At 35.3% G+C, this 18,739-nt stretch overlaps 1 protein-coding gene across 3 annotated transcripts; it reads right to left on the bottom strand.

Annotated features, from left to right (window-relative positions):
* Nucleotides 1–15,218: 15,218 nt before the first annotated feature.
* Nucleotides 15,219–18,453, bottom strand: LOC105969645 (zinc finger CCCH domain-containing protein 49). 3 transcript variants are annotated; one of them, XM_088813057.1, is made up of 5 exons: nt 18,325–18,453; nt 18,085–18,226; nt 17,326–17,595; nt 16,558–16,781; nt 15,219–16,114 (listed from the first exon to the last, which is right to left on the bottom strand). In XM_088813057.1, exons 2-5 carry the CDS (start codon nt 18,187–18,189, stop codon nt 15,379–15,381), a joined length of 1,335 nt encoding a protein of 444 aa, XP_088669183.1. In that variant the 5' UTR covers nt 18,190–18,226; nt 18,325–18,453; the 3' UTR covers nt 15,219–15,378. The 3 variants fall into 3 exon arrangements, with proteins under 3 accessions (XP_088669183.1, XP_012849872.2, XP_088669184.1); XM_012994418.2 differs by having other exon boundaries at nt 18,085–18,212; nt 18,325–18,449; XM_088813058.1 differs by having other exon boundaries at nt 18,085–18,205; nt 18,325–18,355.
* Between the last annotated feature and the right edge of the window lie 286 nt (nt 18,454–18,739).

Here is an 18,739-nt window from a genome sequence, read left to right as displayed (position 1 = left end):
GTTCTCCCTTTTGCTTCCTTAATTCATGCGATATTTTTCCTACTCGTGCGTGTACCTTTGGCTGATTTCGAATTTTAGGGTTTCTATTCGGTATTAGGTTTCTACATTATAGATATGTTATGTTTTGATGTTATTTCGAGTGAAAAATCGAACAGTAGAAAGTGAGATATAGCATGGTAAGATCGGACCCCTTAAGTTGTGTAGCATTTCTCTTTGGATTCGGTTTTCGATATTACAGATACGAAAACAACTGTGATGCAAAATGCATGAAATATCAAGTATCTAGTTTGCGCTATATAGATTCGATTTAAAATAATTAACAAAGTGTTGTTGCACGAATTCGACACTGAGATTCTGTTTACGAGGTTATGTGTTGTGCTTGACGCTTGATGTGTGTTGTGTGTTGCATTTTAACCGGTAAATACCGTATGTGCTTGTTTGATTGATATTGAAAGCACTATAAGTATCCTGTTGCTGCTATAAATATTGATTTTTGTTTTTTCTGAGTCTCTCATCTTTGATTTGTGACTTTTTCATCTTTGATTCAAGACTTTTTCGTGTTTATCTGGTTTGCAAGTCAGCCTGTTTTAAAGTTTTCGCCTGGTGCAAAGTAGTTATTTTGCCTTCCGAAAATGCCACAACCATGAAAATTGAATTTAAACTTGATTTTGTTTTTTTGGTCTTTGGTCTTATTTTGAGCTTAGGATGTCTTTACATAGTACTGTCTAAACACAAAAGTACACTTTGTCTGCAAGTTTCTCTCTGCTTTGTTTATGTCTTTACATAAGTATACTTCTACAATATGTGACTGGTTAAATCGGTTGGCAAGCAAATGACTTATTAGTCGAACACATTCTGGTATTTATAACCCCAATCAAAATCTATCGGGTGTCGATGATCAAGTTTCATTGTATGTAGATCAATGTAGATTATATACTAGACCAAAACTGCACTCTGGCGACTATTTAATTTGCGATGATTTTTGTTTCGTTGCAATATTGGGAATTTATTGAATAAAAAACGTCGCAATCAGTTAAAGACCCAATTTAACTAAAAATGTATGCGATGATTCTATGTCATGGTCGCAAGCGAACGACGGAAATGCAAAATCGTCTCAACCGTTGATCATAAAAAGATTACATACATGAGTTGCGACGGTATTAACCAAAATGACACAATAAATAATATTTCAACATTACCATAAATACGTCGCAAGTTGCTTCGTAAAATTATTATAAGACATTATGGCGATGAAACAAATATTCGTTGCATGAAGAAGATTAAAATTTTATTTTAATAGTTATACGTTTGCGACGATTTAGCCGTTAACTTCGCATATTTTCTCGAAACAAATTAAAATTTTATTTTAATAATTATACGGTTGCAGCGATTCGTACAGTAAGGCGTGACAAGTGCTTTTAATTGTCAACCCTAAACTGCCTTTTCTCCTCCAAATCGTGTTTTTGTTTTCGTCCTGTCTTTCCTTCTCAATTTGGCTCCTTCACTGTTTCATAAATCCGACAACATTTCTTCGTCGCCCCTCCGGCGTCCGCTGCCCATTCTCCCGCCAAGCTTCAACTGGCCCTATACGTAACTCACTCCAACGGCATAACAGAGTACGTATCGTCGCAATAGAAAATAATATAAATTTTCTAGGAAAATCTAAATATCGCGATGATTTGACCATTTCGTCCAATACGAAGCGACGGAAAAAAAAATTCATCGCAGTATTTACGACGACGAGACACAGAGCAATAATTTTGGACGTCGCAAAAACCTCATTTTCGTCGCCGGTGTTGTGTTTTGGCCTAGCGTATATAACTTAATATAAAATATACAAAACACCATCATTTAAACCTACTTAATTGTATTTTCTTATCAGACTTTGGGTGTAGGAAAATCTTAAATAATTTCAAATATTTCTAAGTAAATATATATATATTTTTATTTGTTATCTTGAAAGTTTGATAACTTTATAAGCCAAGACTTATTTTCTATGAGCTTATGAGCTACTTCTCAATTTAAAAATAAGCCAGAAGCTAGAATGCATTTTTTACTCTGAGCTTGCACTAATTCACAATGCTTTCTGAACTTGATTAAGCTGCCAAACTAATATATATATATATATATATATATATATATATATATATATATATATATATATATATACAATCACACTTATTAAATACAAGAACACTAAAATATATATGAAAGAAAATAAAAATTTGATCATTAATTACACAATCATATGTACAAAGCCAAGATCAAATACATAAAATACTTAAAAAAACTGGTATTCATAAATCAAGACCAGAAAGAACCATCAAAGAACTGCAATATATCCTCCTCCTGATCACCACCGTCGTTTTCCCAGTACTGTAGCTGCGGCGGCAGAACGACGTCCTCCACCACCACCGGTGCGGCCGCCGTATAGTAGTGCTGCGGAATCATGATATCTGATGAGGGCCCGCAGTAGTGCCGATCATCAAAGTTGGTGGCATCATCGCTGATCTCTTTCAAACAAGAATCAATTTCTTGCTCGTCAAAATCCCAAGCGGACAAATCGCGGGCCGGATCGAAACCTAATATTTCCGGGTCAAAATCCATCATCATCACGACAGAATTATTCTGATGATTATTATTCGAAGCGAAATCAGTTTCTTGATCATGAATATTATTCCAAGTGCAGAAATCTTCATGAGGCGGATCGAGACCGAATCTTTTCGGTGCATGAGCAAAATCCATCATCACCACAGAATTATTCTGATTCACAGATGAAGAAGAGGAAGCAGTTTCTTGATTACGATCAAGATTCCAAAAATCGGGGGGCGGCGGATAATCGAGTAGTGCAGCGAAATCCATCGACGAGAATTCTTGTTTCATAGTCGATTCTTGATTCTTCAAGAACTCGATTCTTGATTTGGCAATCATCGCCTTGTTTTTCAATGCGTCGCCAAATTCCGTCAACTGGGATTCCGTCAAAGAATCCAAGAACTCTTGTCGAATCGGAAACTTGGACTCCAAGTTACTCTTACGCAGTTTCTTGAGTTCGTCTTCGACTGTCTTCGTCCTGTCACGAAAGAAATCAGAAAGACCAAAGGTACTTACTGATTTCGGGGAATCGTATGATTCAACGATTCGTCGGACTTTTTCGGGATCTCGAGGCCAAATTTCGGGTTCATGATAATTACTATTATCATCAAAGATGATCATGCATGCGGTGACGTCACATAGGGTAGTCAACTGATGCAATTTGTTGATCAAACCATCTTTTCTTTTCTTGAAACTCAATCTTCTTGATTTCTCATTGCGCATCAATTCCAACTTTAGTTTCCCACGACCCATTGTTATTGAATGAGCGAAAGAGAGAGAGAGAGAGCGAGAGAGAGAGGAGCGAGAGAGAGCGAGAGAGAGAGGAGCGAGAGAGAAAGAAAAGACAATAAATCTGATTTAATTTGTTAAAGAAACGGGAGATATTATATTTATGGTATAATTTAGGAATTAATTTTTTTTAATAACTATTTACATATATCAATTAAGTTATTGAAATTTATTATACCAAATATAAAATTAATTTTGTAGACTGTTAATTAGTATTAAATGTCAGTAGTATATGAACTAAAATAAAATTCAAAATAGTTTTCAGAATTAAAAAATATTACAGATTCAAAATAATAATATATTGTTAGAATAAAACACATTTTTATTAATATTTTATAATAATTGATTTATCATTTAGAAATTATTTAATAATAATTGTGCAAAATATAAGCAAAGTTGTTGGAGGTGCATGGGGTTAAGAGTGTAGTGCTAAAACGCTATTCGTATGTTACATTATAGATAGAGACAACCGATTTTAGACAAACTGTTGGAGATGGCCTAACATGTAAAATGCATAATAATGTTGTAATAAGTATGATTTTCGGAAAAACATTGGAAATTGCAGAATTATTTTTGAAAATTAAAAATAGGATCGGATATCGGAATGTACCATATAACCGGAATCAGAATTTTCAAAACTCAAAAAGAAAAATATTCTCCAGAACTCAAAAATTTCAGATCAGAATTGACAGAAATCAGAATTTCCAAACTTTGTAACATAATGCGTGTGAATACCTCAATGTATCCTAATTTCAGTTCTTCGATTTTTGGCATATAATGATTAATGTTTATTTATTTTCTTTTTTAATCAATCTCCTATCAATTAACATAAATAAAAGAAAAAGGGTAAATTACAATCATTCTGGGTCAACGTCAAATTACGAAAACCGCATCATGTTTGGATAATTACAACGACCCTATGAATCTTCTTACACATCCGCTCTTGCAGTGTCTAATTTAGTGGAATCTTCTATCTTATGTGGAATATTCTCGAGTTTGTAACTATTTTACTCCATGTGAACTTCACGTTTTGAAACAAGGTAATCATAGGATGTGTCTCTTGGCTTGTAAATATCAGGTTGTGGTGCATCAAAAACTGCATTTATGCACAAAACAAGTACAAGCTAAAGAATATTCTACAAAATCTAGAAGATTCTATCAAATTTAACACCACAATAATGGACGTGTAAGAATATTCATAGTTAAGGGATTGTTGTAATTACTAAAACAAAAGGATTTTTTATTACCGTTAGAGAAGCGCTTGAAGTCATATTTTGAAGATGTTTCGCAATACACAAAGGTCAAATCGGATTTCATGCAGATAGAGACACAAGAGATGCACGAGAAGTCTCTTTTGCTTGCGCAACGAGATATTTCCAAGGCTGAACTGCAAGAGAGTGAGCACGTTGAGGCGGTGAACAACGTGAAGGCTGAAATTCTTGAAATCACCAAGCAACTAGAAGAGATGAGAAACAAGAAAGAATCAGCAAGTTCATCCCTTGGTAAGGTCGAAGAAGATTTGGCCAAGATGCAGGAGGTTGTGGCTATGAAAAGAGAGAATATTTCTCGTCTTGGGAATACACCATTCTTATCTAACCATGAGGTGGAAGCTTTGGAGAAGATGGAAGCACTACTTCAAGAATCTCGACGGGAGCTAGAAACTTTTGATTTATTCGCTTAGTGCTTTTTTTTTTTTTTTGCCTCATGTCGTTTTACTATCTTTCGATGTAAAAGAACATTCAATCATTTTTATGCAATAGAATTTTCTCTTGCTTCTCATAAGGCCTTATTATCGTCTTGGCATCCCTCTGTCATCATTATGTAGCAAATGATAACTTTGGATAATTACATTGTGCACACTTTTGGATTCGCCTGATTTTACAAATTGGATAACTTAAAAGAAAATTAACCAAACTTGCTTAAGATAAACGCAGTTATAACAAATATTTTTTTTTGGTTTGACTGAACTTAGAATATGAGTCTAAGCTGCCTAAGTACCCTCCTCAAAGGGATCAAGTCATAACGTAGTTCAAGCGAACAACTTAGAACATTTTTTTTTGTTGACCATTTTGTTGACTAGTTCATCCTCAGCCCTTTGATGACCATTTTGTTGACTAGTTCTTCAGCTGCTTTCTATGCTCTGCACCTTCTCTTGTTGTGTAAGTTACGAAGGCGCAGGCTCGTTGGATAACCATTTTAACGGATTCGATTTCGCCATGGGCGTAGAAGTTGTCTCTCAGGTCTTGCTCGGTGATTCTTGCGTCGAGCCCACCTACGTAGAGGGTTCTTATGCTTTGGTCGTCTGGTGGCTCAAGTGACGGCATTTCTCCAGCCTTTTTTAGAAGCTTCATTGCCACTGGATCGTTACTCTGCACGCTCGTAAAAAGTTAACAGAAAGGTTAGGACACTAAGGCCTCGTTTGGTTAATTTACCACAATACAAACTCATGCACAACTTAGAAAACTCCTTATATTTATCACATAAGGACAACCTTAAGAGATTAAGATCATATTATAAAATCTATGGTAAATTAAGAAAACCCCTGAAGTTAAGCTTTAACGAGAAAAACCCTTACCTATTTGTAATTACCAAAAATCCCCTTAGGTTTGTTTTCGTCTTACACCAACCTTTTACAAAGTGTGACTTTTCACGTTTTTTTTATTAGTGGGAATAGACTTTACACAATTTCAGATATTTTGTTTTATTTATCACCTATTCAACAAAAAGTATAATAGACTGTACACATTTTATGTTAAAAAACTCAATCAACAGTTAATTTAAGGGAAATTTTGATTGTTACAGATATGTGAAAGTGTTTTTTCGTTATTTAGCCTAAGTTCAAGGGGTTTTCATAATTTACCTAAAATCTAAATTTTTTACCAAAAACTTATTAGGAAATTATTAATTCTTCCATCTCTACAAAAATCCAAAGACGGTTGGTACTTGGTAGTGATATTAGTTGCCAACTGGACATTCCATATGAAGTATGGTTTATTTGATGTTACACCTAATGAAATATATCGGGTAAATATTAACCGTTGATCAGCATACAATCTCATACACCATGTGTATGTGTGTTTAGTGGAAAATTATTTCACCACGTTAATGATTAATAATTACCCGATGTATTTCACTAGGTGTAGCATCTCAAAAACGTATCAAGGGTTTGTTTGATGCTACACCCAATGAAATACACCGAGTAATTATTAACCTTTGATTTGTATCAGGAAATACATCGGGTGATTATTAGACACTACTGATAATGTTAATTAAAAATGTGTAAGAGTTTCTCACTGAATCATGAAAACTATCTAAAAAGACAAACTTCAAAGTAAACTGTTGTCGGAAGTCACCAATTTTTTGGGATTTCTATGAACTTCTGAAAAAAGCTCCCCATCGTACTTAATAGAAAGTACTTAGAACGTATACGCAATGCTCTATAGAGTCATTTCCAACTGTTGGATTAAATCAATTCTCACCATTCATTAGGAAGGGGGAAAAATATAAATAGGAGTACAATTTCATTTGATAACAAACAGAACAAAATAATTTCATTCAAAAAGGAAAATTCAGCCTGCACAAACAAATAGTGACAGTATAAACATACATAAAAATTGGACAATAAGTGACTACAAGGGTATACATGAAAGAAAATTATGAAGAACAAATTAAACACAGAAAAAAAAAATTAGGGAAGAAGAGAGTACTAAAATTATGATGTGAATTGTCTCGGCTGATGTGTATATATAGAGATACACACATGACACGTGTGCGGTGTGTGCAATAAAATTCTTTCCTTTTTTGAAAACAATTCTTAATATAATTACATTCATTATGCTCTAACTTTCTTAATATTACACATTGACCCCAGATTTAAACAAATATATCACATTAACTCACAAAATATTTTCTTTTCAGAAAATAATTTTTTTCTTAATTTTTTTCCGGTTAGATTCCGACGTTGAATTTTTTTTTTTTTCTGAAAACGTTTTCTTTTTCCAGCCGGTCACCCATTGTTGTTATTCAATCTGAAGAAAACTATGAAGAACGAATTAAACACAGAAAAAGAAAAAAAATAAGGAAGAAGATATGATGTGAATTGTGTGAATTGTGATGTGAATTGTGTGGGCTGATGTGTATATATAGAGATCTAGCTGTGAGTTGCACACCCTTGATTATAAATAAATAGTACTGTTAAACATAATTGCAAGTTTGTTGAGGTGGTAAAGTTATGCCTCCTTTTTAAATAGGTCCCGGGTTCTAATCCCTACCCACGCAATAAACCATCAAAATTTCATTAATTTAGCGAAATATTAACTTATTGATAAATTAATAATCATTAATTTATACATTAATTAATAACTTATTAATTTATGAAATTACTTTTATTATTATTTTCAATAAATACATTTTTTTTTAAATTACGTGTATATTATTCATTGTACCATTAGTTCAATGCACTATAGAGCCCGTTTCACGAGCGGAAGCTCTTAAAGCAGCAATGATATAGAATGATTTTATGTTGAGTTGTGAGAAAACTATACCGAAAGTTCTAACCATGTTAAGAAAAGTGAGGGACGAGATTGATTTTTTTTTTTTTGAGGAGACGTGAATTTCATTAATGAGGAAACTCAGATTTTACAATATCAATAATAAAATTAGGAAGAACGTTCGACATAAAAGAGTCTATCGACGAAAGCCTAGCAATCTCATGGGCTGCGCGGTTTGCTTCTCTCTTAACGTGACGAATCTTGAACACTTCAAACGTGCTGGCTAAGCGTTTAATGTCGTCAATAACATTACCGTAGATCGTGCGACTACCAAACTCTCCAGCAATAGCAGCAACTATAGTGCTAGAATCGCATTCGAGAACTACTCTACTCCACCGGTGGTTTTGGGCGAATTCCATAGCTTTGAGAGCCGCCATAGCCTCGGCTGAAGTAGGATCAATGAAAAGAGGACAATGTGTCGAAAACCAGGCTATGCAATTTCCATCAGATGTCCTTCCCAAACCTCCTAGCCCGCAACCATGTTCCACCGAAGCAAGTGAAGCGTCGACATTAATTTTCACCTCGTCTCTAAATGGAACCTCCCACTTGATACTTGATCTTTGCATCTTTAACGGAGGTTTTGAACAAAGAACCTCGGAAACAGACCCTTGCATCTCCATAAGAAAATTCTTTGCGAGCAAAATAATGTCAAGAGCCGAATGGTTGGCCTCCTCGAAGTATTTCTTGTTTCTTCCATACCAAATAGCCCAGCAGATCACCACACAATATTCAAAATCAGTTTTATCAAGCTTCTTCTTCATTTGCAAGAACCAATCCACAATTGAGCAATTATTCGGCCAATGGATCGACCATGCCACTCCACTTAACGCCCAAACCTGCCTCGCAAACGAACATAAGGACAAACAATGCAACACATCCTCCTCTGCAGCCCCACAAATTTCACATAAACTGTTTTCTAAAATCTTCCGATTAGTAAGATTTTGGCGTGTCGGAAGAAGATTATTACAACAACGCCATAAAAAGATCTTGATCTTATTCGGCAAATTCAAGTCCCAAAGCCATTTCCAAGATCTCGATGAAACGAGAGATGAACCACTTGCAATATTAACACCCGCTTTCTCTTGCTCTAAATGAACCGCGGTATGGTAGGCGCTTCGAACGGAGAATAACCCATTCTTATTGTAATGCCATATAAGTCGATCTTCATTAATCGCGCTTCCAATTGGTATAGAGAGAATACTTTTCCGATCCTCCTCATAGAACATAGATGCAATCATATTAACTTTCCATAGACCTGTATTACCATCAATAAGGCTTTGCACCTTCATATCAATCGGCCAGTTTTCTCGAGGAGTGAAAACTTTAAAAGTTCGTTCTCTTGGAAGCCATTTATCTCGCCAAATGGTCACTTTCGCCCCATTTCCAATTCTCCAGCGTGAGCCTTTCTCCACTAGTTCTATCGCTCCCCAAATACTTCTCCACGTATATGACGGATTAGACCCTAAACCTGAGCCCAAAATGTCCGAATGTGGGTAATATCTAGCCTTAAAGATTCTTCCCAGTAAACTATGTGGAGATACCAACAACCGCCAGACTTGTTTGGCTAATAGCGCCGTATTGAAAGCGTGCAAGTCTCGAAAGCCAAGACCCCCAAAATCCTTGCTTTTACACAATTCCTTCCACCTGGCCCAATGAACTCCTTTGCCTTGACTATCTTCCCACCAAAACTTAGCCATCAACCTTTCGATTTCTTCGGTAAAATATCGTGGAAGTCGAAAGCAACTCATCGCATATGTCGGGATAGCTTGAATCACCGCTTTAATTAAAATTTCTTTCCCCCCTTTTGAAAGCCATTTTTCTTTCCACCCTTGAAGACGTTGGCAAACTCGGTCTCGAATATTCACGAAAGCTTCTCGTTTAGACTTTCCTAACCCAGAAGGTAGGCCTAAATACTTATCATGTTTGTCCACCACTTCCATATTAAGTTTCGAGCAAATCAAATTTACATTCTCTACGCTCGTCTTCTTACTAAAAGCAATGCAAGATTTCGTATAATTAACAATCTGACCCGAGGCCTGCTCATATTTATGCAAGATATTCTTAATGCATTCAGCAGAAGAAATATTAGCATTACAAAAAAGCATAGTATCATCGGCAAAAAGTAAATGTGAGACCTCCGGAGCTGCATTGCAAACGGCCAATCCCGCTATATTGCCGCGTCGTTCTTCTCTTTTAATCAGAGCACTCAAAGCTTCTGCACAGAATAAAAACAGGTAAGGTGAAATTGGGTCACCTTGTCGAATACCCCTTTCCGGCGCAAGAAAACCGAAAGATCCCCCATTAAGAATGAAAGAGTAGGTGACGGTGCACACACATAACATCACCAGATCAACGAAAGCACTGTCAAAACCAAGTCTGAGCATAACCTTACGGAGAAAAATCCACTCGATTCGATCATAAGCTTTGCTCATATCTAGTTTAATAGCCATATGTTCTGCAGGGCTTCGTTTCATGTAATGAACCACTTCATACGCTATAAGAATATTATCTGAAATAAGGCGCGATGGCACGAAAGCTGATTGAGATTCAGAAATAATATCATTCATATGCGGTTTTAGCCGATTTACTATAGCCTTAGAAGCGATTTTGTACACTACGTTGCTCAAACTAATAGGCCGAAACTGGGTCATGTTTTTTGGAGTAGCACATTTTGGAATAAGAACTATGTGAGTGTAATTACCTGCTGTAGGAATTTCTTTGTGATTGAGAAGCCTTAAAACCCATTGCGTAACCTCGTTACCAATTATATTCCAAAAGCGCTGGTAGAAAACCACGGGAAAGCCGTCGGGGCCTGGAGATTTCAGAGGGTGCATCCCGTCGAGCGCTTTTTTTACTTCTACCGCCGTGTATTCCTCCATTAAAACTCCGTTCACTATTGCACTAACTCGAGGCTCAATAGCTTCCAACACCTCATCTAAATCAGCTGTAGATGGGTTACTCGACGTAAATATGGTTTTGAAATAATCGGAGACGATGTTCTCCATTTCATCTTTTTTCTCGCACCAAACACCATCGGAATTGCACAAGCCCAGAATAGTGTTCGCTTTCCGGCGAGAGGATGCTTTAGCGTGAAAAAATTTTGTATTTTTGTCGCCTTCTCGTAACCAATGAGCCTTTGCACGTTGTCTCCACATCATTTCCTCTTTGTCAATAAGTTCTTTTAGTTCCTTTGACATAAGGCTAATCTCGGTACCCACATCGTCTGTTAAAGTTTCCCGTTTTTTCCTCACAATATCCTCCTTTAGCTTCTTTATCCGTTTCCTGACTGCTCCAAATGAATCCCGACTCCATCTTACCAAGCCCACTTTACATTGCTCTAGACTATTCCATAGATCACCCATGTCTCGGAAATCTGATGTCGGATGCCAATTCTCTTTAACAACCTGCTCGCACTCTTCAGACTTAAGCCACATAGCTTCAAACTTGAAACCCCTCTTATAATTGCGATGACCATCACTATTTCCCTTCTTCAGCTCAATGAGAATAGGAAGATGATCCGAGAATAAGGCATCTAAATGTAAGACCCGATAACTTGGAAATAAATCCATCCACTCAGAATTTCCGCAAGCTCGGTCTAGCCGTTCTCTGGTGGTAAACGGCTCTCTCCTATTATTGGCCCAAGTAAACGGATAACCGAAATAACCCAAGTCATTAAGCCCCGTTTCTCGAAGACAATCGGCAAATGCTTCCATATTTCTACTGGACGGCAGATTTCGACCACTTTTCTCTGTAATCGACAAGATTGCATTAAAATCCCCGGCACATAACCACGGTTTTGTTGATAATGTTGATAAATGCCTTAATAAATTCCAGGATTGATATTTAAGAGACTCATCAGGAGCGCCATAAAAACCAGTAAACCGCCAACTATCATTCACTTCTTCATAAAAAACATGAGCATCAATGTGATTGATAGAGAAACTTTGTAAGGAAACTTGCACATTTCTTTGCCAGAGAAGAGCTAAGCCTCCCGACAAACGACAATTAAATTATATATTATTAAGATTTCATAGATCTACAAATTAAATATGTACTGTACCATGTAATTTAAGAATTATTTTTATGCATTATTAATTTATATATTATATGGGGTTTCTTAAATTTTCAAATGTGTATTATCTTATGAATTTAGCGAATTATTAATTTAGCACGTTGTCCCTGAGTCGGGACCGGGAACATTTATTATTTAAGCGAGGTTATTAATTTATCGCGTATTAATATATCGAGGTTCTACTGTAATTCCAATTTCGTTCCAGAAAAAAATTGAAAATTGGAATTTTAAAGAAATGAAAAAAAAAATCTTCCAAAATCGGAAAATTTGGATCTAAATCTGGAAAAATCCATTTTTTAATCACCCAAGAGCATTTCCAAGAATGCTATGCAAACGTATATTTTATATTTTATAAACAACCAAATTGTAATTTAGCGCATCAAGAATACATTAAAATAATATTATATTGTACTTAATAATATAAGTATTATTAAAAAATATTTTATATTGTCTTACTTTTTTTGCAAATAAATGTACTAAAGTTGATATTTTATTATTTTACTTAGTATTAATAATAACTGAAATTAAACAATTACTTATGATATCATTTTATGAATTATAAAATTTTAATAATTATTAACGTATATCAATTAAGTTATTGAAATTTTTTTATACCAAATTTATCAATTAGGGCGAATGGCAAAAAGGCACATCACATGGGACTTAAATGCATTTTGGTCAAAAAGAAAAAAAGTCTCTTAATTAAACTCATCCCCATGTCTTTAGTCTAAAATACCCTCTATAATATAATTCTTATCAATTCCATCCATTATGCTCTGACTTCTTTAATATTATACAATGACCTCAGGTTTAAACAAATATATCACATTAACCCCCAAATTTTTTTTCAGAAAATAATTTTTTTTCCGGCCAGATTCCGCCGGAGACCGCCGGTCTCTGGCGTTGAATTTTTTTTTTCTTTTGAAAACTATTTTTTTCGTGATTTTTTTTTTCCGGCCTGTCAACCACCGTTGACCGCCGGTCTCCGGCGTTGACTTTTTTTCTTTTTCTTAGAAAAAAAAATATTTTAATTAATATTACTATCTTGGCTACTAAATTACTGTCTAAGACAGTAATGTTACTGTTTGGGACAGTAATATTATGAATATTATTTTCCCGAACAGTAATATTATTGTCTAAGACAGTTAAATTACTGTTGGATACAGTAATTTAGCAGCCAAGGCAGTAATATAAATTAAAATAAATTTTTTTAAGAAAAAAAAAAGGTTAATTAACAGTTCAATTACTGTCTCCGACAGTTAAAAAATTGCTGGAGACAGTAATTTAGCAACAAATATAGTAATATTAATTAAAATATTTTTAAAAAAAGTCAATTGACAGTTAAATAATTGCTCGAGACAGTAATTTAGCAACGAATACAGTAACATTAATTAAAAATATTTTTTTTAAGAATAAAAAAGTCAATTAACAGTTAAATTAATGTCTCCGATAGTTAAATAACTGTTGGAGACAGTAATTTAGCAACGAATACAGTAATATTAATTAAAATATTTTTGAAGAAAAAAAAAAGTAAATTTACAATTGAATTATTGTGTCCGACAGTTAAATATCTACCGGATACAATAATTTAGCAGACAAGACAGTAATATTAATTAAAATATATATTTTAAGATAAAACAAAATTATTAAAAAAAAAAAAAAAAAAAAAAAAAAGTCAACGTCGGAGACCCGGCGGTCAACGACAGTTGGCCGGTTGGAAAAAAAATTTCAGGGAAAAAAAAGTCAACGGCGGCTGACCGGCGGTCTCCGGTGGTGGGTCAAAATTGGGGTCAAAATTGGTTAATTGATGAAATTGAGCTAAATTGTGGTGTAAATCATGAAATTGGAGTTGAATTGGGTTTCAATGAATTGGTCGTGTTTTGGTATATATACATATGAAAGGATTTTCCTTATTTGCAAATAAGTTTGAATGAGCTGAATTTATTTTAAAGACAAAATAGTTGGATGTCCCTCTTTTAATTAAGTGTCATTGTCATGAACATTTTTGTGATTTACCCTAACTAGAATTAAACAATTACTTATGATATCATTTTACGAATTGTTAAATTTTAATATTTATTAACATATATCAATTAAGTTATTGAAATTGATTATACCAAATATAAAATTAATTCTGTAGACTGTTAATTAGTATTAAATGTCAGTTGTATATGAACTAAAATAAATTTTAAAATAGTTTTCAGAATTAAAAAATATTACAGATTCAAAATAATAATATATTGTTTAGAATAATACACATTTTTATTAATATTTTATAATAATTGAAATATCATTTAGAAATTATTTAATAATAATTGTAAAAAATATAATCAAAGTTGTTGGAGGTGTACAGGGCTAAAAGTGGAGGGCTAAAACGCTGTTCGTATGTTACATTATAGATAAAGACAACTGATTTTAGATAAACTGTTGGAGATGGCCTAACATGTAAAATGCATAATAATGTTGTAATAAGTATAATTTTCGGAAAAACATTGATAATTTCAGAATTATTTTTGAAAATTAAAAATAGGATCGGATATCGGAATGTGCCATATAACCGGAATCAGAATTTTCAAATCTCAAAAAGAAAAATATTCTCCAGAACTCATAAATTTGAGATCAGAATCGAGAGAAATCATAATTTCCAAACTTTGTAACATAATGCGTGTGAATACCTCAATATATCCTAATTTCAATTCTTCGATTTTTGGCATATAATGATTAATGTTTATTTATTTTCTTTTTTAATCAATCTCCTATCGACTAACATAAATGAAAGAAAAGGGTAAATTACAGTCATCCCTTAGTCAAAGTTAAATTACGAAAAACTCCTCAACTATGAATTTTCTTACACATCCATCCTTGCAGTGTCAAATTTAGTGAAATCTTCTAGATCATGTGGAATATTCTCAAGTTTGTATCCATTTTACCCTATGTTAACTTCATGTTTTGAAACAAGATGATCATAAGATATATCTCTTAGCTTGTAAATATCAGATTGTAGTGATCATAAATTACAATTTTGCACGAAACGAATACAAACTAAAGAACATTCCACAAAATCTAGAAGATTCTGTGGAATTTGACACCAAAAGAGTGGACGTAAGGAATTGTTGTAATTGAATTTTTTTCATAATCTGATCGTACCAATCGTTAGCCGTAATTTACCAAGAAATCCAAAAAACAAAACTAGCACCGGTCAAGTGGGTCACAAATTGGAACCAAAATCCAGAATTTGATTCTCCAAACACATCACAAATAGTTAAAATCTAACAAAATAGAAGTTATATGACAGTTTACACATAACATAAAATTGAACAACAAAGTACTTTCTTTTTTAATAAACATTCTTCATTAATTAAAGAAGCAACAAAACTAAGGCTGCGGTGGATCACCGCCAGCAGGCGGTGGAGGGGGAGGAGGAGCCATCCGACCCTGATAAGGCTGAGGAGGTGGGTACTGTTGAGGGGGAGGCGGCTGCATATATCCATACTGCGGATAGTAAGGAGGTGGATAAAATTGACCAGCCTGAGGGGGTGGAGGGGGTGGCGGCCCCCCCGAAGAAGATCCAGCCCCCTCTTGACCCGAAATTACAGCCCCCATCCTCTGTGGGTCCATCGAAGGGTAGTAGGCCCTCTCTTGCTGACTGGGCAACGGAGGGATATTGAAGTAGGCCATTGGAGGGGGTGGATTCTGTGTAGGGGGGCCGCTTTGCTGATTTGACACAATTGCCCTCGGCAATAACCCACTGTGAGTCACCTTTGAAGCTTCATCCGAGCCTCCTTCGGATTCCAGCCTCGGGACCTGTGGTCTGCCCCAGAGCAGCTTCAGCCTCAGCCCTTTGATGACCATTTTGTTGACTAGCTCTTCGGCTGCTTTCTCAGCACCTTCTCTTGTTGTGTAAGTTACAAAGGCACAGGCTCGTTGGATAACCATTTTAACGGATTCGATTTCGCCGTGGGCGTAGAAGTTGTCTCTCAGGTCTTGCTCGGTGATTCTTGCGTCGAGCCCGCCTACGTAGAGGGTTCTTATGCTTTGGTCGTCTGGTGGCTCAAGTGATGGCATTTCTCCAGCCTTGTTTAGTAGCTTCATTGCCACTGGATCGTTCACTCTGCACGTGCATAAAAGGTTAACAGAAAGGTTAGGACACTAAGCAGATCAAATAGGCGATGAATATTGTATGTTCATCGGGGGGTCAAAGCAATGAGGCAGAGGATTGACAAACATGCCGTGCAATAAGTCGAAAGCAACAGAAAAAAGAATCAATTTTTTTAAATTATCTCCAAATTTTAACAACCACATGCTAATCTTGATTATCTCAAAATATTCTCAGTCGCATAGCAAAAATAATAGACTCGGTCATAATTTTAATTTACATACAGTTGAGAACAAATAATGCATTCAGAAGGCAGATCAAAGCCAACAATTACTAAATCTTTTCATTTTTTCAGCGCTCACATAATAGAACGAACATATTTTACCACAGAAGAGTTCATATATATATATCACACTAACAAATGTTTCGACACGGAAAATAGTTTACTAACAACATACCCATAGTAGCGGTCTTTAATATTTTGCTGAGACAATTCACCTTCAACGGGCATCTCGTGCCTGTAAGGGCACTCCGGGCCTCTCGTACACTGTCCGCGAACAAAGAAACTGCAGACGTGTGCTCGGTTTCTCTTGTAGTACGGTGTGGTTCTCTGGAGCTTCAAAATAGTATCATTTGCGCGTACCTTCCCATACGAAGATTCATAATCTATTCCAGCTCTTGCCTGCATATAATAACAAGTTTTTATTAGCTCAATTTTAATAGGCCTTCTGCTTTTCTTCGTATTTTATATTCACTCAATTTTAATTTCTTTGCATAGGCGCAGATAGCAATCCTCGTCTCTAGAATCTCTATCAGAGGTTGGTTATCCACATCAGAGCCGTTGTGACTCACAAACAACAACGTGAAAATCAGCCTTCTTGAAGGCCGACGACTCAAATCAGGGTCAACTCTATGTAAAAAACATGGTTTCTGGACTACATAGTGATTTTAAGGGTGGTTGAATTAGCAACGAACTGTTAAAAGAGCCACAACAGTTGGTATACTGCATACCTAATCACAAACAACCAAGAACAAAGATGCTACAAATTTGTAAATTAGTTACTGTTCGGTTTGCAAACTATCGATACAGGTAGTAGAAGTAAATAGAAAAAGTGAAATTGATTTCATAAACTTTCATTAGTATATAACAAACTTCAATAAAGTGTTTCGAAAGTAAGTAAAAGAAATTACTGATCTTAATAGCTCTCAGTTACAAGGAAACATACCCTGCGATCATGCTCCTCCGCAAAGTATTCCCGATTGACATCGCTCTTTGGAATGGCATCGTTGGAATTGATACTCAGAGCAGTATCTCGAACCTGAACAGGCAGCCCGTATTCGAGATCCAAAAGGCAAACTTGACAGACATTTTTCAGCTTACTGCAGGTTTGGCAAATCTCCGACTTCTTGTACCTAGCATCGCGACCGGGCCTCCACCTGAACACAGTGAAGGGCCGAGTGCAGATCTTGCATTCCTTGTCATAATCAGCTTTCGTCTGCACCAAAATAAATATATCAGTACGTTCTAAGACGAAACATTGCTGAAATAACGATTTATTTTAAGAAAAAAAACATCGTTATAGGTGTAATGAAATTGAAAACTGAGAAAGCCACCAATTATATTAGTGGCTTCAAATACACGAACGAAATTGAACAGTATAATAGTGGCTTCAAATCCTTTCGGAAATAAATTGCTACAGCTCTCCCGTTCTTCGCAATAAACTATAGAACCCAAAAATAATGCCAAAATTTTGCAATACATGCATTCTACCTCAGATCCTACTTTGCAACAAAGACGACTATTGCCCAATCATTATTCAAGCAAGCTTCAACTTTACGGGGAGTAACAATTTCGTAAATAAGTTCATAATTCTGTAATATTAATATTCCAAAATATTACCACTAATCCACCTAAAAACAGTAGCAACTAATTGAAGCCCTAGAATTAAAAAAAAAATTGAAAAAAAAAATGAATCGGAAAATACCATTCGAACATATGGATTATCGCCAAGGCAAGACTCGCATATAATTGGGAAATCAGCTCGCTCCCACCCATCTGCTTCTGCGTCCCTCAACAGCCGATGTGCCATTATCGACTAAACTTTTCTGTACCCTAAAATTTCGAAACTAAAAGAAAATTAGAACAAAGAAGAAAGGCCAATACAGAAACCCTAATTCGTAATTGATCGTCAAATCAAACAGTAGCTTGTGGATCGAAAATTTACAGGCAGGGGAAGATTACGACGGCGGCTGCGCGAGGATACGACGGCGGAAGAGAAGATTTTTTAAGAAAAAACAGCGAGAGATGTACAAATCTCAACCCGTAAGAGGGATGGATATAGGGTGCCTCGTTTGGATTTTATAACGAGAATTACACTTTTAGTCCCTCATTTTCACCGAATTCCACCTTTGGCCCCCTATTGTTCTAGAGTGAACAAAATGCACACCAAAAGTTCGACTCCAAATACTTTTCGTCCAATCCGTCATATGATTGTTAAAATTGAAATTTAATAATATTTTGGGGCTACAAGACAATTAGAAATTTAAAGTACTATTTATAATTAATATTTTTTTAATATTATGCATAAATAAAAAAGAAAGAAATCGATTATTTGAGTGAATTGCATTTACTATCGCTGT

The sequence above is a fragment of the Erythranthe guttata genome, chromosome 14 (genome assembly GCF_056151865.1).
Source record: "Erythranthe guttata isolate IM_541 chromosome 14, IM_541, whole genome shotgun sequence".
In the NCBI taxonomy this organism is placed as follows: Eukaryota; Viridiplantae; Streptophyta; class Magnoliopsida; order Lamiales; family Phrymaceae; genus Erythranthe; species Erythranthe guttata.
The sequence above is the reverse complement of the archived record's forward strand: the minus strand, read 5'-3'. Positions and strand labels throughout refer to the sequence as shown.

Coding starts and splice junctions, on each gene's coding strand:
- LOC105969645 (XM_088813057.1), bottom strand. CDS start 18,189: ATGGCACATCGGCTGTTGAGGGACGCAGAAGCAGATGGGTGGGAGCGA. Junction 16,782..17,325: donor CGGAGGAGCATGATCGCAGG/GTATGTTTCCTT, acceptor TATTATATGCAG/GCAAGAGCTGGAATAGATTA. Junction 16,115..16,557: donor ATTAAAGACCGCTACTATGG/GTATGTTGTTAG, acceptor ATGCACGTGCAG/AGTGAACGATCCAGTGGCAA.